A 26,166-nucleotide genomic window follows, 5' to 3' on the forward strand; every position below is an offset into this window, starting at 1 on the left:
CCTTAAATAATCACATCAGTAGCCCTACTATGAGGAAAAAATTAGAGCACAAGGAGCACACAAGTCAGAAACAAATGAAAGTCTAATAAGAGTACAGTGTATTTTTCTCCCTACAGAAACACCACACAAAAATGCAAACATCCCTTACTTCACATTTAAAAAAATCAATGTACAAACTAAGTCTGCTTTTTCAAGAGTGACTAATGATTTTGAGACCTTTACAACACAACCCCCATGCTCTAGTATTTAAAAAAAAATGTCAGTACTTTCCAGTTTCAAAAATCTGGTTACTTTCTAGCATTTAAGGCTGGCAAACAAACAACCCCCCCCAAAAAACCCAGGCTTGCCACAAAACTCCAGGCACTATTGAAATGTAAGTTGGAATTCCTCAGTCAACATGACTACCCTCACACTGTGCGTGCAATGGTCCCTTTCCTTGCTAACTAGACACCTTTACATTGCTTTTTGCATTAATATGCATACAAGAATATAAACTAGATGTACTAATGGCTGATACTTGTCACTAAGCCACTGCCTAAAATGCCACTAAGGTTCTGACAAAATACGTACATTTTAGGCAGTGTCAGAAAAAGTGAGCTAAAATATCTAAGAGAAATACCCAACACAATTTCCATACGGCAGCTGCTAAGCTATAATTAGTTTAGTTACAGCTTTGCAAAAACAACTGAACCTCCAACCTAACTTGCATCTGCCTGCAGAAACCACAGACGAAAACAAGGGCTGGGACAAAGATGCCCAGGGATGACAGTGACCAACTGAAGCCATGAGGTATGGCACCCGTGAGCCATGGCACGCCATGAGCTCAGGAAGCACAAAAAAGCTGCCAGGTAAAATAGGTGCCTGCAGTGAAGAGGGTGGGTACTATCACATCAGACAGAAGCTCAAACATCTAATCAGATTCAAATCTACGTTGACCTTTGCTGCACAGACTCTGACTGCAACAATACAATGTCCTAATCTGTACACAAGTGGAGTGGAGGGAAGTCGCAGGCTAATCTACAGACAAGATTCAAGAGAGGCACGGGAAAAGCTGTATTTAAGGCAGTGGATGGTGAGTCAGGACATCTGGGTTCACTGTTGTCTCCCCGGGAGGTAAGCACAGCAACAAACACCTACAGAAGTCTGTAAAGTGATTCCAAATGAGCTTGCTCCAGATCTGACCAGCCTTGTGCTCTGCCCAAGCTACGAAGAGTCCTGCTAGGAGTCCTTGTTGTAGACCTTAAATAATCACATCAGTAGCCCTACTATGAGGAAAAAATTAGAGCACAAGGAGCACACAAGTCAGAAACAAATGAAAGTCTAATAAGAGTACAGTGTATTTTTCTCCCTACAGAAACACCACACAAAAATGCAAACATCCCTTACTTCACATTTAAAAAAATCAATGTACAAACTAAGTCTGCTTTTTCAAGAGTGACTAATGATTTTGAGACCTTTACAACACAACCCCCATGCTCTAGTATTTAAAAAAAAATGTCAGTACTTTCCAGTTTCAAAAATCTGGTTACTTTCTAGCATTTAAGGCTGGCAAACAAACAACCCCCCCCAAAAAACCCAGGCTTGCCACAAAACTCCAGGCACTATTGAAATGTAAGTTGGAATTCCTCAGTCAACATGACTACCCTCACACTGTGCGTGCAATGGTCCCTTTCCTTGCTAACTAGACACCTTTACATTGCTTTTTGCATTAATATGCATACAAGAATATAAACTAGATGTACTAATGGCTGATACTTGTCACTAAGCCACTGCCTAAAATGCCACTAAGGTTCTGACAAAATACGTACATTTTAGGCAGTGTCAGAAAAAGTGAGCTAAAATATCTAAGAGAAATACCCAACACAATTTCCATACGGCAGCTGCTAAGCTATAATTAGTTTAGTTACAGCTTTGCAAAAACAACTGAACCTCCAACCTAACTTGCATCTGCCTGCAGAAACCACAGACGAAAACAAGGGCTGGGACAAAGATGCCCAGGGATGACAGTGACCAACTGAAGCCATGAGGTATGGCACCCGTGAGCCATGGCACGCCATGAGCTCAGGAAGCACAAAAAAGCTGCCAGGTAAAATAGGTGCCTGCAGTGAAGAGGGTGGGTACTATCACATCAGACAGAAGCTCAAACATCTAATCAGATTCAAATCTACGTTGACCTTTGCTGCACAGACTCTGACTGCAACAATACAATGTCCTAATCTGTACACAAGTGGAGTGGAGGGAAGTCGCAGGCTAATCTACAGACAAGATTCAAGAGAGGCACGGGAAAAGCTGTATTTAAGGCAGTGGATGGTGAGTCAGGACATCTGGGTTCACTGTTGTCTCCCCGGGAGGTAAGCACAGCAACAAACACCTACAGAAGTCTGTAAAGTGATTCCAAATGAGCTTGCTCCAGATCTGACCAGCCTTGTGCTCTGCCCAAGCTACGAAGAGTCCTGCTAGGAGTCCTTGTTCCTCTCTGTGGATGGCACTGTACTTGCTCATGCAGACAGCAACGTGCTCAGGGCTGGCTCAGGTTTCTCAGCACCTCTCTGCATTGCATGACACAGACTTACACCCATCAGCAAAACTTCTGAACAAATAAAAATCGATTATCGGGTTAAGAGTCAGACTTTCAAATTCAACGAGGCATTAAGAAAGCTCACTAAAAGCACTCAACCTACCTCATTTCCAAAATCTATCTATAAGCATCAAACGTGAGCTACCCTATCACCTGAGGCCAATCACCTGCTACACATTTTGCCACAGCCTCTCACCCTCTATTTTGACTCGTGTCAGTGGAAACTCCTTAGAGGCAATGCTGCTCGCTGGGCTTTCCCACAAGGGCTCTGCCACCAGTTGCATGCAGCCTTGTGTGTTGTTGCAATGACACAAAGATTATTGCAGCATTGAAAAGGACTGGTTTATAGGCGCAATTGGAAGTGGAGGGGAAAACATACAGTACAGGTGGTGACAGAAAGTGGAAGCCGGAACAGAGAAAGCAAGGAGACTGCCACAGAAGGTCTCAAGGAAAAAGGAACCAAACTCATCCACCCTTTTTGTTTTGACCCTCAATGAGCTTTCAGAAGTGTCACGACCACCTGTTCAGAGAATCAAAATATGAGGTGGGAAAAGGTAAACAATTACTCATGGTGCATCAAAAACTCAGCAGCAGAGACGAGAAAAGATTCAAGGCAATGTTCACACCTGGAAATGAGATGTTCTTTTAACTGACATGCTCAACAGAAGTAACGGTTTAGCAGGTATGCTTGAACAGAGCAACCCTGCAACACGCAAACCTCTGAAAAGTAACTGAAAACATATGACTCATTGGCAAGAAAGTTACATGTCACATAGTTCTTTCTTTCTGTTGATGATGCTCAGCTACCTCTTCGATATTTTCGTCAATCAAGATACTTCTATGCAGACAGCATTTGGGAGCTGGGTAGCAACTGCTTCTTAATTAATTGGTTTGGCTTCTGTGCTTACCTCATAATGGCTGATGGTATTTAGCCTCCTTATCCCATCCTCCATCACTTCTGAGGATCCATCAATATCCAACAATTCTCTTTGCTGCTCCTCAGACACAAGTTCTGCAGTATGACAGCAACAGAAAACAATTACATCCCAATGGCATTCTCACAGTACCAAATGCTTGTAAAGAAAACCACCACCTAATTATTTCTGGACCAGTGGCTCCCAACTAAGCTGTTTCTCTCTGTCCTTGTGCTAGGTCACATGAAAGTGGTTTTGCACTCCCACAATGCAGATTCCTTTTCTGGGGTGACAGCCTGGGTAGCTTCCATTGCTGCAGGCTATTGGGGCTTTACTTTGTGTTGGTTAAGGCAGAGGTTTTGGAGGTGCTTTCATCAAATCTAGCTATTCTGTTGCACAAGTGGGCCTTGGTATTAAGACCATGTTGGGACTAGAAGAAAGGTTTCACAAGCCACTTCTGAGACCACCAAAAGGAGCTGTATATGACTGAACTAGTATTTGTGAAGGGCAGTCAGGCACTGGTAGTGGATATAACCATCGGATATGACTGTAAATTGTCATCACTTGCCAACTCAGCAGCTGAGAAGGTAGAGACATACCAACATCTTAAGAAGCAAGTCTGGGAGGTGATAAATGTCAGTAATATAATTAGTTGGATTTCCTATTGGAGCTTGTGGGAAGTGATGCAGTGCTAACTACTTGTTTTTATCTGACCTTGGGCTCTTGAAAACCCAAGAAGAAAAGGTGGCCTGTCTCTTCTCCAGAATGGCTATATTTACATCTGCAGATATTGTACATATCTTTGTGAGTCACATGCAAATTATTATATGCACCTAATCTGACTGTAAATAAACTATATTTGTGGGTTCTGCTGATCAAGGGAAATGCAGGCCTGTTGGAAAGAAGGGTGGTAGGAGGGATGATAGTTAGGGACTAAATCATGATAGTGTCATCTGGCCCACTGACAAAAATTATCAATTGGCTGTACTTAGGTGGCCGGGCCACCTTACTTAACCCAGAAAAGGAACATATAAATTATATGTGTTCAATAAATAACATGTGTTTGTCAACTGCATGCTGAAGTCCTTGCAGAAGTGAAGGGGATGTAGTTCTGATGTTCTACGTGGTAGCAAAATGGTCTAGTATTTCCCCAGAGATTCCTTCCAAAAGCTATGTTCTGCCTAAATGCTAAAAAAAAACCCCAAAGCCAAGGGTAGGAATTCCTAAAAAAGAAGATAGACCAGTGGAAATATAACACAGTGACACACTCTTACCAAGACCAATCTCATCCAGCTGAAGACCATAAGGAAAGCCATTCTTATGAAGGAAAGCCTGAAGGCTCTTCTCTTTGGCTTGGCCTATGGTGTCGCAGTCCAGAACATTAACTTGGATAGTCTGACAGGCATCTCCACTCTCATTTTCTGGGATTTTTTCAAAGATAACATTCACTGTCTGGGGAAAGAAACACACATTATTCTGACTTACAGGGAACACCTGGCATGGGAAACCTACAAAACCTGAGAGTTTTTAATCATATTTGTTATTAAAGCTATTTCAAATAAAGATTATTTGAAGGAATTAAACAATGAAGTATTTAGAATTTCTCATGTCCAAGTAATCAAAGATATATAGCTACATATTTCCAAAAGTATATTTTGTATTCTGCTTTTGTGCAAATCTATTTCAGTGAATTACCAAAAAAAGACGGGAGACCAGAAAAAAATTACAATGCATGTTCTAAAAGAAGCAGATCTTTTATTTAAAACGAATGCCTTAAAAGCAAAACTGTAAGCTACTAGAGATCTGATAAGGTTGCTAAGTAAGTCGTCACGGTAAGCATGACTGATTTTGAGTAGATAGGAAGCAGTGTTAAAATGCATATTTACACCAGCAGATTATGCTGAGTACCTTATATTATACAAAAAAATACACCTCCCCCAGAGACGTCAATGTCTGTTTGCATGCAGCCACATCTCTAGAGGCAACAGAGACAGGGCTACTGCAGAAGCAGTGGAAAGGGAAAGCATGTTGCCGCAGACATGACCCAAAATGGTCCAGACCTGCACCCATGTGACCTGTCCAGTTACAAACCCCCTGCCCTTTAGCTACTCCTAGCTGGGACACAACTCATCTGCTGGGCTGCACACAAGGTGAGTATGGGCCACAGAGAGGTGCCAAGGAGACCGGGTGACCGTCTCCAGGGAATGCTTTCAGTATTTCTGGTCAGGTCAGGTCAGGCTTTCAAAAGCAAGGAAAAAGGGATGAGCAAAAGATGGCTAATGCTGAGTGATAACAGCACTCACTTCCAGTAGCCTGCTCCTTGCAGAGACATCGCTGTTCAGCTACACAGATACAGGCATTCTGCTGCAGATGTCTCAGAATAGAATTAAAACAAGTGTTTTAGGTGCCAGCACTTGACTGCAAGTGGCATAGGAAAATCCAGGTACTCAAACCACTCTGGTTATTGGACATTTCTGGTATAACACATATCTTTTGACTGAAATGTGAGCACTGCAGGTGTGACTCAGTGAAGGAGTGATCATTAAAAGAGGAAGCACCTAATTTTTTAATTTTTTTTTTTTCCCCTGTTGTCATGTGAAGAAAGGAACTTCTGTCCAGGTTGCTGCATGGACAACTTTTTCCTCTTCTTAGATAGTTATGAATAGTTGTAGAATGCTATTTTCTGCTTTATTGCCCAGAAAGAGTGAAAATTACAATACACTGGTGGTGAAAAAAAAGTAATCAATAAGACATAAATTAACTTTACTGTTTCTAGAGAAGCAAAGGAGTACTAAAACAGGGCTGCAAAACTATGAAGATCAGGATTTAACACAGACAAGGATGTAACTTAAGTAACTGAGGATAAATTAATCAGGACAGAGAGATGTTTAATTGTGAGGAATATAAGACCACAGAAAGGACAGACGGAACGGAAGAGGAGGAGATGCAGGAACAGTGCCTGCAGAAGGAGAAGCAGACTGGACACCATGCCTCAGGTTGGGATTTCATGCAGAAAATTAGTAAAAAATATATTGGCACGGGAATGAGGGAGTCATGCTTGGTTAGGCCCACAGACCAAATGAACAGACAGCAGTCCTGTCCTTGACTTTGATTGCCCTGAGGTCATGGTCTTGTAGGATAAAAACGTGGACAGGGATTAACTGTATTTTGTCTTTGGAAAACTCATTTTAAAGTCTTTGTCTCTTCTAGTCTCTCAACTAATCTTCTTGGAGTAGCTACTCACACTTTAACTGATGTTGATTTGTCTTTACATCCTTGGAAGCATTCCTTTCTTTAGTTGATCCTGTCCTCCTAATATTATCCCTACACTGCAATATTCATGTTACTGCTTCTCCTTCATTTCCTCTTCCTTTCAGACTGTCAAGAGAAACTGTCTTTTTCTCTGCTGCATTTCCTTTTCAGCACATGCTCTCACACAGATTGCACATAAATGTGCAGTCTCTTCAGTCCTCCCATCCCCACTCAACTCATTGTAGGATGACAGGACTGTAAAAAGAGAGAAGTAGTCCTTTATGTAGGTGTAATACAAGTCATTTATAGACTCCTTAATCAAACGTATCCACAATGTGAGGATAATAACAATACTTTACAACTCAAAGAAGTGGTCAGATGGGATGAAATATTTAAACTCATAAAAATCTCAAAACCAAGAGAGCCAGACAGTTTTGCTGATATGATTTCCTGCAGAAGTTAATATTAAGTGATGAAGCAATTGATGGGGAGCTCGGAAAGCCAATCATTATTATGTCTTCCCTCTGTACTTGAAGTTTTCATAAATCAGATTCAACCTGTCTGACAGCACAATCCCTGGCTTTAGAAACCATTAATCAGAAGCTGACAGTCACCATCACCGCATTTAGACACAAAGTGCAGAATTGGAAAAGGAATCAGAAATGACTGTAAAATTATGAAAGCCCTTTTATGATCATCTCTGAAGGTCAGAAAACATTTAAGAGAAATCACAGGAGGATACATGGAAGTCAAGAGGAACCATCATCAGGCCCTTTTCTAAGCTCTCTCACTTTGCCAAAGAAACAAAAATACAGGTTAACTTAGGGAAAGATTCAGGAGAAAATTACAGGACATGGTTCAACCTAGTAATATCTAGACTTGAGACTTCATGCACTAGAAATTTATGGTTAGCAACACAAAGTCACAGTGCTCTTCAGCAAAGGCCTAACACAAGTTGCAAGAATTGTTAAAGGCTACTTAAGGAGAACGAGGCAAGCATCCGCAACTGCTTGTATTGGAACTAGCTTGGAACCTAGCTAAAAGACAGGACCAGATTTAAAAACCTTTTTTTAACTCATGCAGAGACAGCAATAACAATATTTGAAGACAATGTTTACAGATGCTTTTTAGAATTGTGGTTTTCTTGAAAATGAATTTCAAACAATGAATTATTTAGTAAAGCTATTAATAACCATAGCAGATAATAAATATTTCTTTTAATAAAGAAATATGTTATTACCATATTTTCTTAGAAGAAAAATCATCTGGGATATTCAAGGGCTCTTATTCATTACCCTGTTCTCTGTTCAGCTATACATCTGAATAAAGCATATTTCCATTTATCAAACAGACTAAAAAAACAAGAAAAACTTGTCATTGGTCAGAGAAGCATGTAAAGCACATCGAAATTGCCTTAAACCTACTCCCCTGTCTCCCAGACTATGAAATACAATAAACAGGAAAAATCAGATTGACTCTATGATCCTTCTGTAGCAGCCAGAACAGCTACCCATGAAGAGGTTATAGAAGAGCTAACAAAGTACCAGAGAAAATGTTACAGGAATTAAATTTAGGCTAGATGGGCACTACACAAAGTGAGGGTTGTACTCTCAATGCTAGGATATGGTACTCAATCTGTATCTAATTCAGAAGACTCTCCTGTAGCCAACATCTGCACTGCTCGCTTCCTAGCGAGGGCTGTTGTGTCTTTTCTGCTGACGAAAATCCCCATATGTCACATGCTTTTAATAGCTTCCTTATCTCTCACAAAGTGTGCCTAATAATACCACAACCACGACATCTTGTTAGGAAATCGGGTTCCCTGTCTCTGCTTCACTCCCTTACCGCCCTCCTACTTCTTTTAACACCCTTCTTCTAACTCATAAAGCAGTTGAACACTTTAAACAATCTTCCAGCATGTGGCTTTGCTTCACTTTCAATAAAAGGCTCTTGGCCGAACAGGTGAATTAAGATTGTTTCTTCCCATCTAAAAATGTAAACTCATTTCAGCAAAGAATTCAACAGCCCAAAGTCCCTTTTTTAAAATAAGCAGTGACTATTCAAAAGAAGTTTGTTGCTCCTAAATGCCTGAGCACTAGGTCTATCACATGAAGTCTCTCCTGATTTTCCACAGCAGCTATTCCACCAAGAACTTCTCCCACGTCAGACTTGCATTGTGCAGCTTTTCTATTTAAAACGAAACACTTCGGTGAAATGCTAACACTCAGCTGTGCCCCGCGCTTCTTCGTCAGTCATTGAGCAAATTATCCACCGAGGGGTGCAGCTGCTTGTCTGCCTGTGAGAAAGCAGGCTTGCTTCCTCAGCCTGTGAAAAGGCTCCGTGACACATCCAAGTCTCTTTCAAGGCAGTTTTATTTCTCAAAACTCAGATATAAGCACAGCGTGAAACCACACAGCTCCTCAGCTCATACTGAACCAGCGCTTTTAGAAGTATCTTTACTTCAATTCTTCTGCTTGAGTATTTACTTCAGCAGCCCACCTCTGTACAATATCTGACCCTTTCCAGCAGAGAGGGGTAGCAGTAGGGGGCTGGCTTGTCCCAAGGTCAGTGGCCTTTTAAAAAAAGGCATGGGGCCCAGCCAAGGGACAGCTCTAATACAATTCAAAACCAACATGTCTCTTAGTTCTCTTATTTTCTTGTTACAAATGGCCTGAATTTTAGAAAATATCTCCCATCTTTCCTTCTTTCTCTATGCCTGGCGCTTCTTCCTTCTCCTGCCCCAGGAGCTTATCTGCATAGTGGTGTTTATAAGAGAAGACCTGTAGAGCTCCCCCTGATTTTTAGGAGCCTGTCTGTATCCTGCTTTTATTGCTTTAGAACTGAAGTCTCAATCCTGAAAGGAGAGATTTGGATAGAGAGTGCTGACACCCTTCCTTGTGCCCCCTCCCAGAGGCATCCCTGCATCTTCAAGTGCCTGCGTACCTTAAAAATCTGGACACCGAGTGTCTGCAGACATGCTTCTGTATCTTTCTATCACCCTTTTTTTGGCTGTGTTTTTATAATTTGCTCTGGACAGGTAGGCTTTAATGCACTGCTATTGTGGGGCCGTGGAACAGGGCAAAACAAAATACCAACAAAATACTGTAAGATTTAGAATGTAGCTGCAGTAAACAAATGTGCAAATGCACGCAGCTCAGAATTTATTCCATTTAGAAAACAAAACCTGCAATCCTTTAGGCAGAAATTTTCTTCCAAAGAAAGGAGAAAATACTTGGTTCCTTGCCTGTAAACTCAAAGGTCCTGCACATCATTGCAGTGCACGTGAAGTAGCGCTAGCGAGAGAAGAAAAACTGCCTCCTTACACTTTAGCATCCCATTAAATGTTTTTGCTGCAGAGAAAACACGACCAGCTGGACTGTTTCCCCAGCCCAGAAAACTTCACTGTTCCACCCAAATCTCTTTCACAGCACAGTTCTAGTTTCTAGCATACATCTTAGACAAAACACCAACCAAAATTGCTTCCTTGTCCAGCCAGAGCTGGAGTCGTCGGGCTCCACCTCTGTAATTTTACTGCAGGATCCTCTCTCCTTTTCTGACAGTTTTGAAGGGAACATTCAGCCACTTCTCAACAAAATCAAATAAATTGCTGGACCTTAGTGAGGAAAGCTGATTTATTAACCCTATAGCAGTATCATTATCTCCTATTTAAAAGCAGGAATACGAAGTACAAAGGCAGCAAATCAGTTTGAGAAAGGCTATCTGTTCTCTCACTTCCTCATCCATCCGCAGACTTCCCCACTGATACCAAGTCCTTCAGACCACTTCCCCTCTCTCCTCTCCACTGCAGGCTGCCCACAAGACCCTATCAGTGACTGCACACACAGAAGTAGCACTAGGAAAAGTGTTCAGCAGCTTCAGAGTCAGTTATTCCCCCAAGGTGCTCTCAATTTGAATTTGTGCTATAAATAAGGAAAGTCAATCAATTCCACAGGACCAGATGTTCCCGCGCAGTCTACTAGTAACAGGCACATTGAGCTTCCTTGAAAATTATTGCTCTGCTTAACTACTGGGTTTTGTATCCTATGGCTATATATTTAAACTTATCCTGGATCCCAAATACATGCCAGAATGCAGCACGTAAACAAGTAAACCAAAGATACGGTATTTTGCATTTAATTTTTAGTCACAGGCTTCCTTTCCAAATGCACACTGTGGTAACTCAGCTTGAAGTACCTTCAAATGAAGCTTCCAACAACAGCTTTGTAAAGAGCTGTAAAAAGATTTGACTCTAAATTTGTCAGTCCAAGAGCTTTCAGCAGAAAAGAACAATTCAGAAATGCTTCACAGAAAGGCTGTCATTTCAGTGAGCTTCCTATGTCACCCAGTGCGTTAAGTCCAACAGACTGCTGACCAGCCAAAATTTCCAGGGTCATGTAGTCTACTCCAGCATGTGGCATCTTAGGACCTCCACGTTTGTGCTGCAAAAACAGAAAATGGGCAGACCTGGAAGCTCCAGCCCTACCTGAAGCCCAGGATGTGGGCTCTGAAAAGGACCAAGTTCTCCTTCAAAGCCACCAGCACTTGCAGTGTCCCTGACATGGCCGTTGCTGCTCTGGCATGTCCTACTCCCAAGCTCTGAAGCCCACTATTCTGTCGCACTTCTCATACTCCTAAGTATGTCCGCTAACTCTGACAGGAAGCCAGGAGTTGAGAAGCAAGTAAGATAGGGAACGACTGGAAATGCAGATTTTTAAGGTCTCAGACTCAAAATCATTTGGAAATTCTGGGAAAAAAGAACTCTGGTTATTCTGAAACCTTTTTCAGACCTCCTACTCACAGAATCACCACGGTTGGAAGGGACCTCTGAGATCATCGAGTCCAACCACAAAAAAAAACAAAACAAAAAAGCCCACCCCAAAACAACAACACACACAACACCCCACCACATCACACCCACCCACAAACCAATAATCTTGGGCACCAGAGCATGCCCTGAAAAGCCATGTCTACACGTTTCTTAAATACCTCCAGGGATGGTGACTCCACCACCTCCCTGGGCAGGCTGTTCCAGTGCCTGACCACTCTCTCAGTAAAGCAATTCTTCCTAATATCTAATCTAAACCTCCCCTGCCGCAACTTTAGACCATTTCCTTTGGTCCTGTCATTATTCCCTCGGGAGAAGAGGCCAACACCCACCTCTCTACACCCTCCTTTCAGGTAGCTGTAGGTGGCAATGGGGTCCCCCCTCAGCCTCCTCTTCTCCAAACTAAACATGCCCATACTCAAAAGGTCACAATTTTTACATGCTCTCAAATGCAATAATCGTTGCTATCCCTTCTCCCCTCAGTTTCAGAATAACAATAGTAGGGGAATTCCAGCTTTCAAAGAATTCTGCGTGCGACTGTAAAATAGGAAGCATTTCGTAGTTACTTTGAGAAAGGCAAGAAATCTATGGTAAAGTTTAGAAACCTAGCTAGGCTTCACAAATACCTTGTTTTAACCAAGCAGCTAATTAAAATCCACCACGCTGTAACCTTGCTAATTTGGAGCTAATAACATGGAAACCCAAAGCAAATTATTGCTGCCTGAAGATTAGCCACAAGTAAACATAATAGAAAAATAAAACCTTTACATTCCATTCTTTGATTCATTGGAAAAGTGTAATTTAGTTTAAATTCTAAGCATATGTTTATATTCTTGTAGTACATTTTAAAATAAGAGGATTTTTAATACACTGAGACTTCATTAAATCTAACCTTTGGCGATTATGGCATGCTGTGAAGCGAGGACTGAGTGCTACTTGTGAAATGTATATTGGTGAAATACCAGCTCGTTAAACTCTATTGTGATTTGAATTCGTCAGCAATAACAATTTTATTATCTGGGTACTTAAACACCACGTTAGTGTCTGAGAGTCTTAATTTAACTTTCCAGAAAAAGAAAAAACATTGTAGCTGTCCGTGTTTGGAGGGAACACAAACTGGCAAACATACCACTGTTTTGAATTCAGACACTTGCCACAGCAGCCAGTCTTCGTTAAGCGTGTACAGGGCTTTGCAAGTTATTGCGTCGACAGGTCCTTTGTTTATCCTCTGATTGAGGGTTGTCACTAGCAAATAGAAAGGTTCACCAATTGTCTCCTAGGACATGAAACAAATGCAAGGAACATGTTTATTTTTGTAATCATTAAATGGGCATGAATAACTAAAAAAAAAAATAAGCGTAACAAATTATTTCCTTTTAACTAACTTGTCACCTTGCAATTAGAAAAGAAAATCCCTCTGAACAGATTTATCTAGTTATTTGTTTAACCTCCATCCTTTTCTTTTCAGTGTGAACGTCTCATGCAAATAGCAAGGGACAGCTGGAGCGTGTGGCAAGATAGCTCACAGCCCCTCGCTGTGCACAAGCATGCTACAGACAAGCTGCTCCTACTCCACCTGGCAGACGCTTCCCAGTTCCACCAGCGAGCGGGTGGGGGGTGAGACGTGCATGTGTTCACATGCCTACTTCAGCTATTTCTTCCTTTTTCAGTCTTGTGAGGAAACAAGCTAACAACCAGTTTGCTTTTGAACTGGTGTGTCCCCTTGTTGTCCCTGAAAAAAAGCTTTGGGGGCAAGGTGGTGGGACATACACTGGTGTATCAGTGAAAGAGGGAACCAAACTGGGGCTTCTCCCTCCTCCCTGAAGCCCAGGCTTCAGGAAAGCACCTAAGTAAGGAAGGATGGATCTTTTTTTCCACGTGAAGCTATTGCTTCAGCCTGGCTAAGGCATCTCACTAGCACAGCTCTGTAAAGATGACTGGTGCATCAAGAACAGATCTCTGACAGTTCCTTGGCTCTCTCCTGGGGTTTCAGGAAACCCATGTGAGCTGCTGAGCCTCAAACAATTCTGCTGCTGTATTAATACAAGAACTGATATGAGTGGAACCAACAGCGCGATAGCATCGCGCTGGTAAGAGAGACAGGAAGCATAACCAAGCTCTGAAACCAAGAACCAAGTGATACCAAGTGGGCTAAAATAAACAAACAGTAGAATTAAAGAAAACGTTTATTTTGTTTCCACTTGAGGTCATTTAGTTCTTGAAATCTGCAATGCCGTATGGAGGTTTGAAAGTTTGGAGAGAAGTTTAATTGTCCAAAAGATGGTGTTCTGTAAATCTCCATTACGCGGTAGCTTTCCAACAGCTTGCACAAAAAGGTACAGCTGCATTTTAACAAGCGTGTCAGTCTTTTAGCATGATCAGAATACATTTCATGGAGATGAAATAACGTCTGACGTGAAAAAAGGATATGCTAGAATTGCAAAATTGCTCAATTCTCAGCCAAATAAATGACATGATCATCACTTCCAGATGCACTCTTTTCCTATATCCCGTTGATGATAGCTAGCTAAGTCACCTAAACTAGAAGAGCGCACATTAATAATGTTCAATGGTAGATTCAACGCTTTAAACTGATCCCTCTAACAATTCCTATGGAAGAAACCAGTTTAAAAGTTTCCTTGTGTATCTTACATAGTGAAAAGATGTACACGTACCCGGAGAAATCCAGAAAGGCAGACAGACATCCAGTTTGTTAGCAATTTTTCTACCACAGATTCGGTTCGCCTGAGCAGGAGCTTAGGCTGTACATTGCTCGATTGCTCCATCAAGTCCTTTGTCAACACTTCCAAAATATGGGTTAGATAAACTAGCTTAGTTTGTAGTGCAATAGTCAAGAAGGATGCAAACAAGCACCTGTTCAAAAAAAAAGAAAAAAAGAAAAAAATAATGCTATAGTATTTGGAATTTCTCTTCCCAGTCATCTTTAATAAACGAAACACACTTCTGTGCAGTTCATTTTCTAAGTTTTCCCTCCTCAAGCAAAGAAATTGTCCACTGATCTCTATGAAAATATAAAAAATGCGAGTCCATCTGCTCTTGTGATTATTTTTTAAAGACAGAATTTGTGTCTCTAAATTTAATTCTGCAGAACAACACCTGCTTCAGTGACAGAACATTTCCAAACTGTGGAACTGTTGATCTAACTGCAGGAAGTGTTTACAGTTTTGAAGTGAGTTTTCCTGCTCCTCTGCCTCTTTGTTTACATGTACAAACATTCTCATTTCTCTTTAATGGCTTGTTTTAATGGCAATGTTTTTTCTTCCTCAGTGTGTGCAGATGGAGAAAATGGAACAATGCTCTGGAGTAATGCAAGCTTGTTTTGCGAGAAGTAGAAATTACATTTGTGTGCTACAACCCACGTTTTTTTTTTCCTGCTAATTCTTTGTCTTGAAGATGATAAGCATAATCATACTATACCTGTCTTTCACAGTGAAATTTTTCTGCTTTTCAAGGGTGTGAATGAGAGTAACAAGAAAGTTCTTGTTACAAATTAAAGCATGCAACATGTTGAAGCTTTCATCCTTGCTCGTTTGGTCTCTGCTCTGGAATAGTTAAACAAAAATAAGCAAACTGTAGTTTGGCTGTGATGGATTCTTAATGCTCAAAAAATGGTAAGCAACATATGGGATAAGATCCTGACCTCAGTCAAATCAGTGGAAACTTTGCATGTATGACACAGGTCTCTGGATTTTACCAAAGATGCATTTACATTTGTGTACAACACAGAGTACACAGGTGCAGAGCATACATTTTCTGTCATATACACAAAATAATGCCAATAGCTAAGTTCGCCTGTCATTTCCCAAGATTAGATTCTGTTTATTTTATTTAAATAAGTCATAACATACATTGGGTAACAGGATCTTACATATAAAATTCTTTTTATACATAAATCCATGTAACCCTCCTCATGGGGGAAAGGGAACACATTGAAAATGCAATCTGATGTGTTCTAGGACAATACTAAGATAAGGGATGAAATCACTCTTGAAAAAATATTTATTAATTAAGGCATATCACACTATATCAACTTACCTGTGGCATGTCTTCACTGAAGATGGATGCAAAGCCTCCTGACTAAAATATAAGACAAGTGATATTTATCATTCTTACATATACCAAAAGTTTCTAATACATGTACATTAAATACACCAAGTACGTTCCTGATGGCATACAACTTGAAATAAAACAATGGAAATGCTGGCTTCTAACGCGGCTACAAATAAAAACTCTACACCGTAACATTTGCAAAGGTGCTGCCGAGGTTCATTAAAAAGTGAACTCTCAAAGATGGCCTGGTATTGATTTTCAGTGATACAGTGTGCGTTACTCTGAGCTGCTCTAGCACAGCAGTCAACTAATGCTCCACAGGAAAAGCTGTTTATTACCTCATCTGCAAATATGCTGGTGTGCAAGGCGTGCTACAGGCTGCATCCTGCCTGGACGGCAGTGACAGCCTTTGGCATACAGGGTTTCTGTCACAGAGTGACACTTCAGTTCATCTGTCTCCATTCATTTCAAGGCACTTTATGAATGTTCACTAATCAACTCTCCAGGAGGTCCATGCTCCAGGGAGGCACAGGTGTCACCAAACATCCAGTCCTAGAGAAAGCTCTCACAACAAAGCGAAGCTCCCAGTTCTCCAATACCTTGTCAATGCCTCTTGTCTGACTCTTACAGCCTGCAAGGTCCCAACACAGCTGCATGTTCCCAAAGCAGCACCCTCGAGCAACAAATTCACACTAGTAACATTTACTGTCATCTGCTTTATCTGTGATGCTGGCAGCTCCCATTTTCCTTATAGAATTATAGAATCATAGAATTACAGAATGGTTTGGGGTGGAAGGGATCTTCAAAGATCATCTAGTCCAACCCCCTGCCATGGGCAGGGACATCTCTCAGTAAATCAGATTACTCAAAGTCCCATCCAACCTGACCTTGAACACTTCCAGGGATGGGGCATCCACAACTTCTCTGGGCAACCTGTTCCAGTGTCTCACCATCCTCATTGTAAAGAATTTCTTCCTTTTGTCAAATCTAAATCTCTTTCAATTTAAAGCCATTGCCCTTCATCCTGTTACTACAGGCCCTGGTAAAAAGTACATCTCTTTCTTATGAGCCTCCTTTATGTTGAAAGGCTGCAATAAGGTGTCCCTGGAGCCTTCTTTTCTCCAGGCTGAACAATCCCAACTTGCTCAGGCTCTTGTCATAGGAGAGGTGTCCCAGCACTCTGACCATTTCCGTGAGCCTCCTCTGGATGTGCTCTAACAGGTCCGTGTTTTTCCTGTGCTGGAGACCCCAGAACTGGATGCAGTACTCCGGGCAGGGTCTCATGTGAGTAGAGCAGGGGAACAGAATCACCTCCCTTGACCTGTTGGCTGCACTTCTTTTGATGCAGCCCAAGGTATGACTGGCTTTCTGGGCTGCAAATGCACATTGCCGGCTCACATCTAATTTTTCATCTATATAATTGATTTTTCATCCCTCCCTTTCCTCATGACTCCTGTTCTCTTCTCCCCTACCATACTCTTCTTCCTCTTCCTCCACTCACTATTCCCATTTTTACAGAACTTCTTCAGTGCTCCTAACACCACCTACCAATAAAACACACACACAGAGTGAAACACCAGAACCACACTAAAGGTTAAATATGCTTGCAAACAGGGAACAGTAATGGTAGAATTAAACCAAAAAATGTGGGAAATTCTGGGAAAACAGAAATAATAATACAAATTTAACAAGTAGCAGAAATCAGGCTGAACATACAGAATATTTTAAGAATAAATGTAATATCCTTTTACCACCTACAAGCATTAAGCACAAAACAAAAGCTATGAAGCCAGATTAAATATAGAAGATCGAAGCAGCAGAAAGCAAGAAGCTCAAAATGAAGACAGGGCCATCACTCTTTATTTTAAGTATCTGACTCCCTCTTTAAGCAACTCGTCCCATCCTGACACAGATGTCTCAGACAAGTAGGATAAAACACTTTCTTGAGCTGCCTGTCTCTGCACTGACTACAGAAGATGCTCAGAAAACAGCTCTGATGTCCATGTTTAACCAGTTTAGATTAGATTAGACGAAGCCCATCGAACACACTGGAAGACACAAAGAGTACAGTTGCTCTGACTACAGCATCTTTCAAATACATGAGGTTAGTGGTGGAAGTGGTGGTTTTTCACTTTGATCCTTTAGTCAACCCTTCCGACACTCGGTTGCAATCTACTACCCCATTGCCTTTTCTGTTCATCTGTAATATTTGTTTAGTAAAGCACTGCTCTCCTACCACATTCATACAGCACAAGGCATGTTTGAACACTCCCGCAATGTAAACAGTAAGTACTTAGCAGAAAAAATTGGTACACAATACGTTAAACAGCTTGCCTGACACTGCATGTCTGTAGAGAGCTAATAGTGGCAAGTTTACCTTTGTGGCATCAGTATTTCAAACTGAGACAAAATCTAATTGGAGTAATTTCCGGGATGCACAGGGGCATGAGACTTTCCAAGGCAAAACAGGAGCCCTTCCTTTTCTGACTCACATAGTGCAACAGTGGCAGACTTCATGCCTTTTTTTCTTCACTTTTTATTTGCATAAAGCAAAGCATTTACACCCAGACAGCTTCTACAGATTGCTACTGTTTTGACAGGGGACTATCACTAGGAAAAGATATATTCCTAAAAATAAAAACATTTTAATGCTAATATGCCTGGCAACACCACAAACAGAAAGGAAAGAGATGCAGAAAGTAAGGTTTTCTTGGTCCTCACGTTCTTCAAACGTCCTAGTGACCCCATAAAAATTAGACGACACAGCAGTACTAGAAGAGATATTCCCAGTTTCCTGTGGTGTAAGAACTGGACTCGAGGTGTACAAAGATTCTGCATACGTAATTGTTAAATATTATTTTGCCTGAGTATCTGGTATTTGGTGTTGCACCAAAAAAGGCCCTGATTCTGCACTATCACATGTTTAACTTTATCACAAGGAGCTTTTAGTGAGATCCCACACAGTGATGAAGTGAAGCAGTGTGCAGATAAGACTGCAGGACTGGGCCACATGAAGACTAGTAGATAATTTGCCTACATACCAGCTATACCCTAAAACACCACAGCACTAACCAAGAGTTTCCATTCATTGGTGTCAGTTACACAGCAAAATATCACCAGCTGAGATCACAGCTTTTGCCTATTAGTAAATGCCAGTAAGCACTGGTTAACATCATGCTGTAATTTTGAAAGCTGTGGCAAATGCACTTATCAGCTTCGTAATGTGCCACATACGTAAAAAAATAGCAAGAGACAGAAAACGTTCAAGAGAAGGCCTCTTCAGTCCTTTGACACAGTGGCACAAACTGCTCCAAAGAACAATTAAAATATCCACCTCTAAACTAGACAGTACTTAAGTATTTATGTAATTTTTAAACATTTGACCTGTGCTCCTTTGAATTAAGGTCTTACCATTTCTGTCAGCAGCTTGGAGTAGAAAGTCAGCACGACCTTAGAGCCATTTCTTCATCCCACAAGTCTAATTAGGAAGTGTCATGATGTTAGCTAGCATGTTAGCTAGCCTGACTGTTACTTTAATTAGCTATAGCATGGAAAGTGAAAGCATGAGAACAAAAAAGGCAATGGATAAATTATAGCTTAGTTGGGATGGCCTGAAAGGCAAGCAGCAAAAAAGAAATGGATGCACACACAACCCTTGAAAATTCAACAATGGTGCTTTATCTACAGCATTTAGGCTTGGTTAAATACAGACATGTACAGCCATAAGTGTTCTTTGGTAATTCTCAATTAAAGAAAAGTTTCTTGTGAAAACAACATGCAATCACTGTGTAGTATTTACATTAGTTATTTGATCCTGACCTTCCTAGCTTCTTCATTATTAGGCAGGGCTGATAACTGAAACACTTGTAAATACTTACCTCTGGAAAGAAAGTTCTAAGAGCAAAGTGTTTGTAGTCAAGGAAGGGAACAGTTCCAAAACTATCCACCACATCTAATTCATCCATCTGCAGCTCAGCAAATCCTGTAAAAGCACACCCCCGCCCCACCCGGACAATTAGTTTACTTGACACAAAATCATCTTCACAATTATAATTTGAACCCAATAGATGCTCCTCAATAAACAGTTTTCAGGGAAGAAGGGTTGGTTTTCAAGCTGAAGCCCTTATGAGTGGGAAAGTACCAATCCAATTTTTCCACCTGCTTGTGTTGAAAGAAATATTATTACATGCAATCCTCTTAGCTCAGTGCTATCTGCTACTGCTGTGCACATCAACATTAAAGAGGAACTCTGATACAATACAAAAATACTCTAACAGCCGTAAAATTAAAATGCTTATATAATGTGAGCTTCCTGACAGTTTCATTTCAGAAATTATGCTGTACTTAAGCTCTATAAAGCTCTTTAGACCTACCTTCACGTATTTCCTTCCGAATCTCATATTCCAGCAGTTCAAGTTGCTGACTCTGTTTACGAGTTAACTCTTTGGATTTGTATCTAGTAACTACAAATGCCACTAAAAAGGGAGAAAAACAGATGCTTAGTACAGAAATTGCAGAACAGACAACCCCTATACAAAACATATTTTAATATTATTTTAAGAAACAGAAATATTAATATACGCTTTTGCTCTCCAGGAGTGTGTCGATGTGCTATTACCCATAAGCCCTAGTTATCTGGATGTAAACCCCAACGTTAATAAAATACATTCCTTTTAACAACATCTTAAAATTGTCAATGCAATTTTAATTGAAAGTCCAGCACACTGAGCTATGTATGACCTGCACTATGAGACACAGAGTCTAAAAACCACTTCCACTACTAGCAATCTACTTAAAGTGGCACAGATTTAACACAAAACTCAGTTGTTTTGAACAGGAAATCCACTTCCAAATTGTTAACTTCTCTAAAGTTCATTTAGAGAGAGTAAAGGCACAACTTAGTAATTACCTACAAATTCATGAATGATCCAAATGAGACTGAGCAGAAACACCACACACACTGCCTAAGGATACGCAGTTTGTTAGGGATCATCTGCCCCTGGGACAGGAGGAGAGCCCAGCTCTGACAGCTGGAAGGACCCAAGTTGTGACACAAGGATGTGACACCTAGGGCTTGCCTCACTAAGCAAAGGTGAGTAATCCCAGCAGAACAGCCAAAGCTGCTGTCTTGTAATATACTGTAGTCTGATAAGATGTACTTCACCACCAAACCAGAGTTAATTTTGTCCACTCCTATTGGAAACAAGGGAAAACCACCAGACTGTGACAGTTCCAAACATGTATGTGTGTCTGTACATGTGTTTATGTGTCATGATTATACCCTTCAGCAAATCAAAATTCTGAAAACGCATTATTGTACTTACCTATAATGACACCCACTATAATTGGTAGCAAAATAAGAACATATAAATATATGTGTGACGATGTTGGTTTGACTTCATGCTCAAAATTTCCTAATTTGACCTGAAGAAAAATAATGGCTGTGTTAATAGAGAACAGGTATTATATCAGTGTTAAAATGATATCTAACGTATCAAAAAAAAATTATTTGAGGCACATGAAGGGCCCTGGTTCTGCAGATTATTGAGAAGACAGCAGCAATTCGGAAAAACATATGTGAACCCACACAAACTTAACATTTACAGCATTTGATGTTTAAGCAGGATAACAGAGCAGTGACAAGAGAAAAATTTGGAGGTCCTCATGCAGGATGAAATTTTGCCATTGCTCTTGCTGAAAACTGAAATGAACAGCAAGGTCTGACCTCCAGCTGGCTCATGCACTTCAGAATCACTGCTAAAGGTTCTGGCATTTTGAAGAGAGGAATGTACGTGTTGATAGTTAAAAACATTCCTTTGCACTCACAGTGTTACTCTGCTGAGCAGAAAAGTAAGATAAGACTCACGCTAACAATGAGGGAAGTAAAATTTTTGATAGATGCGTGGCCCACAGCCCTCTTCCCTATTTCTTTGCAGAAGTTTCAACCTCTTTATGTAGGATGCAGGGCGTTCCTGAAGGTCCGCTTGAGAACAAATACAACATACAATACATGTACAACATCCCCCAACAGCCACCAGGCTTGTCAAAGGCAGGACAGGCATTAATTCTTAGGAATACACGAAAAGTGCTGAAGTCTGCCAGATACCAAATTGAGGCATTCACCACTGATAATTATGGCAGAAGAAATTTCACAAAGGAGGATCTCAAAGAGGACTAAGAAAGCACATAAATAAAGGGTAGCTGAGACTACAAACAGGCTAGAAGTAAAAATACACTTTGACTCAGAAAAAGAATACCACCAAGTGCCAGGGATAGAAATAAGCCTGAGATAATTGAAAAGGAGAGTTGGGTTGACATTATTTTGGGTTACAGCAGGGAAGTCAATCACTGACTTGTCACAGGAGGTGAGCAGCCAGGGCAGCTGGACACTGCCAACTGGATAGTCACATCGCAGCTACATGGACAGGAGCAAGCAAAGAAACCCCACGGGGCTGGAAGGACACAGCCTTCGTATTTTGAGGACTACAAAGAATATAGACAAATCAGACCTATTTCCTCCATCAAATGTATTTTTTCCTTGATTGTATATGTGTTTTCATAGTTCCTACACAAAGTACTTTTGGTCTGAGCTTTCCTAGGATCCCATTTGCTGAAATGCATTGGTGGCTAAATGCATTAACCATCCTGTGACTAATACACCTGCCTTTCTCCACTTGTCATGTCCAGCCAAAGCATTCCTAAAGCAGAAATTCCTGTTACTCATTCCTGCTTATTGAAAACTGAGGCAAAACATTAATTTAATTTTCCATTCAGACTTAGATTATCTTTAATCTTCACCATAACCTTCCTACTCTATGGCTCAATTTCTTTCCTTATCTTTTATTTATCTTGCTTATGAATCACAGACTAAATAAGGTACACCTGAATTCACCCAATTCCTATTCCTAAATTTATTTATTTTTTTCTGCATGACATTATAAAACCTCCTCTGGACTGGTAATGCCTCTGAGCTTTATATCATCAGCAAATGTTATTAGTGCACACCTTATTTTTGTGCTCAAGCCACTAGTGATATTAAACAATATCTGTATGGAAATCAACATTGCCCAGAGTCGGATCCCCATACACAATATCCAGTTTTTCTAATCCCTGGCGTCTTCATAATCACCATGTTAAGTAGTTTACTGAATGACTTCCAGGTACATGTGATCTACTGCTGTTTTTGTTGTTGAGGAAACCACTCATCTTACTGAATAAAGATATCTAGCATAATCTGTTTTTATTAAAAAGAAGTTGACAATTATCCCATTTTCCATTTACCTCCAGGTCTTTTATGAGTCCCTCATTCAAAACACATTATAAAGCTTTACATAGAGCTAGATTAAATCAACAAGCCTCTATTTGCCTCGATATTTTTTTTTCTTTTAAATACTGGGTTTATATTTGCTGCTCTCCAGTCATATAGTACCTCTCCCGACTCCACAGTTTTATTTAAAATCTTTCTTACTAAGCCTACAATATCATGTGCCAGTTCTTTCTCAGTGTTGGGATGGGAATGACCCTGTTCCAGCTTTCTTCAGGCCCTTGATCTATCTGAATCTTGCTTCTGTCACAAGAAAGGCATTTTTTTCTTGGACACCTCCATTCAGATCGATCAAACTGTCTTTGACCCCACACTCAATATCCTCTTTCTTCCTGAAAACTAAAGAGATACTTTTGTTCTTGGGCCATACCTATCTTTTATACCCAGCTTATCCTTTCTTCAGAGTGGCCCTACTTCTTCTATGGTGATTTATTTATAAGATTGAAAAAACATGTGATGATTTCCTACTTTTACATTTCTCTTGATGTTGGAAAAAAGAATTCTTAAGACACCAGATGTGAAATGTGACATTATAACTATTGCATTTGATTTGCCTTAGTGAAGCGGTGACCTTTCTATGACAGTCACTCCTATGAAGCTTGCAGGATGAGCACATGATACTGCAAGGCAACGTTAATATTTAAATGCAACGCCAATCTCAGAAAGGCTTTTCCATGCCATAACTGGCTCAGACGGCAGGATCCACAGATGGGGGATCAGTTAACAGTGATATGAAATTCAGAATAGCTTCGTTAATCTTTACTATGAGCCATATGCCTTGAAGTCAATAGAGTTATTTCAGTTTTATACCACCATACACTGCAATAAGAGTCTGGCATCATTTTTCTCCCTCATAAATGGTGACAATTGCTTTTTAAAAAATTCATGTCTTCATCTTATTCATGAAGCAAATATCTTAAGCTGCCATTTAGCTTTGACATCCATGCTAATGTTCTTATATTTGGGGCTGGCTTTGTGCCATATGTTCATAGCATTTTGCCCTTTCCAGTGCATACTGAATTTTACCCCCATTTTCATCCAGAGATGCCTTATCTCTGTCTTTGTGGTGATCACTACACACAGTTCAAGATCCTTAATCTACTTTAGTGGGAAAAAGTGAATGGGAGGACACAATGCTTTTCCTTATAGCTACACCACAGCAGCAGATTGCTTACAGATCTAGGATGAGTGGCTTTCCTGGAGCCAGTGATGCTTTATTGGTGATGTCTGCGCTGCAGCCAGAGGTCTGACAAGCTACTGCTCTCCTGGAGCTCAGGAGCAGTCAGCTCAGCTTGGACTGCAAAGCCTGCCTCTGACACCACAGCAGTAACTAGGCACTACACAAACTCAGCACTGTTAGTGGCACCTATACCAGCACCAGGCAGGCACACTCAGATGTGAGGAAGAAAACCAGACTACCGCATACCAGGAGAACAAAAAATGCATCCAATTCCTCCCTCTATAAAGAGTATTCGTGACCAGAGCATTAATGCTTCATTTTGCTACATTTGCCTAAACATCCAAACATTGTTAAATTGCAACACAAGGGAATTCTACTTACAAAAACTTTCACCGTGGAAAAGTCAATCTTGTCTGTTGCTTCCCTTTTGAATTTGCACAGTATGGTACTACGGTCTGGTTTTTTGGTAATATTTTGGACGCTGAACCATATCTTTTTGGTCTGTGCACCATTCATATATGACAGATAAACCTCTACCTCAGTTTTAGAAATATTCAGGTTGTCATTTTCTTTCTAGAAGGAAAAAATTGAAGATAATAAACAGTCACTAAACACGATAAAAAGTAAAATGATCCCCAATGACTATTTAAATAAGGAATAGTAGGCTATTACTTTCAAACTTACATATATTTTTAATTCCAGATCAGGATCCAACTCAGTGTGGAGCTGGTAGTTAATGAACACTGGGTCAGGATGATAGCGTAATCTGAAGCATGGTATAAAGGTAGTTTCCACTTTTAACATCAGATCAACAACTTTGCCCTCTGTTGCATGGCTCAGGCTTGGCGTTAAGTAATGATATTCAGATTCATTTCCAGGATACCTAGAGACCTAGAAATGCAATAGCAAAGCTGTAACAGTCATTAAGCACTCAACAGCAGGTACAATTACAAACAGAGGCACTCAAAACCATTTAACGTCTTCCTGACTTCACACAGATATCTGCTAAACCCCTTCTCTGGGATCAGGGCTGCATGCAGAGCACCTGGGAAAGTTTCTGTGTTGAGCGTGCATCTACCTTTAAGCACATTTATCACACACTCTGCACGCTGCTGTAAGGCTGATTGCACACTGCTAAGGCAGCTATTTCCTGCAGCGAGACAGGAATAGTGACAGTGATTTCTCCTTCCTTCCCCTCAGTGCAGGTGCCAAGAGAAAAGCAAGATGAACTCTCCAGCACCCCTGGGCCCTCTTGATAGAGGGGAGTTGCTACAGTCACCCCATTGGTTACGCATGGGGTGCTGCTGCTGTTTTCCGGTCTCTGTGCTGCCAAGCCCAGGAGGCAACAGGGTGCCCACCTCCTCGCAGACTCAGAGGAAGGGTTTTCGTCCCAAAATCAGATCCAATCTCCCACCCCTTGCTGAGGCAGTGGCACCATGTGGGTCCTCAACACAAAGCCAGAGAGAAGTACACCACCCCCTTTTCCAACAGATCCATATATGGAGGCTGGGGAGGTTCAAAAAGGATTAATTTGGACCAAGTTTCTACAGCACAGAAAAAAGGCTCAGGGAATTATGCAGCAGAATACCTTATGTGTATCCATGATCCTGTACTGAGAATGTGTGCAACTGTAATCCTACAAGTGGTCATATTTATTTTAGTAGGGCGACTGATGTATGCTGGCAAGTGCTTGAAAAATCTTGAGATCCTCCTGAAACCTTGACAATAAAACCTAATCCCTTAAGAGACCTCTATTTGATATCGTAGACGAGATTAAGACTTACGGTGAGGTTTGATCTCTGGTCATCTGAAATAATCACACGGTCCACCACCTTAAAATTTCTACCAATTGTAGTAATTTTGCGACCACCACTGTAAAAAAAAAAAAAAAAAAAAAAAAAAAATTTGGGATTTTTGGGGTGAGCCAGCACCGGTGCAGGGTTTGCACAGGAGGATGAGGAGAAGAGGAGGCACCTCTAGACAAGACAAGACAAGACAAACCCTGAAACAGAGACAAACCAC

At 40.8% G+C, this 26,166-nt stretch overlaps 1 protein-coding gene across 1 annotated transcript in view; it reads right to left on the reverse strand.

Annotated features, from left to right (window-relative positions):
• Positions 1–26,166, reverse strand: part of PLXNC1 (plexin C1) — a 75,176-nt gene that overhangs the window by 13,005 nt on the left and 36,005 nt on the right. Inside the window, exons 13-24 of the mRNA XM_014963300.1 lie at positions 25,929–26,016; positions 24,829–25,035; positions 24,526–24,717; positions 20,965–21,064; positions 20,014–20,115; positions 19,519–19,622; positions 15,626–15,667; positions 15,008–15,132; positions 14,245–14,443; positions 12,699–12,845; positions 4,767–4,944; positions 3,487–3,590 (exon numbers count right to left, since the gene is read on the reverse strand). Of these exons, the coding sequence (XP_014818786.1) occupies positions 3,487–3,590; positions 4,767–4,944; positions 12,699–12,845; positions 14,245–14,443; positions 15,008–15,132; positions 15,626–15,667; positions 19,519–19,622; positions 20,014–20,115; positions 20,965–21,064; positions 24,526–24,717; positions 24,829–25,035; positions 25,929–26,016 (1,588 nt within the window). The remainder of the gene's footprint in view (positions 1–3,486; positions 3,591–4,766; positions 4,945–12,698; positions 12,846–14,244; positions 14,444–15,007; positions 15,133–15,625; positions 15,668–19,518; positions 19,623–20,013; positions 20,116–20,964; positions 21,065–24,525; positions 24,718–24,828; positions 25,036–25,928; positions 26,017–26,166) is intronic.

Source organism: Calidris pugnax, unplaced genomic scaffold (genome assembly GCF_001431845.1).
Source record: "Calidris pugnax isolate Ruff unplaced genomic scaffold, ASM143184v1 scaffold44, whole genome shotgun sequence".
Lineage (NCBI taxonomy): Eukaryota > Metazoa > Chordata > Aves > Charadriiformes > Scolopacidae > Calidris > Calidris pugnax.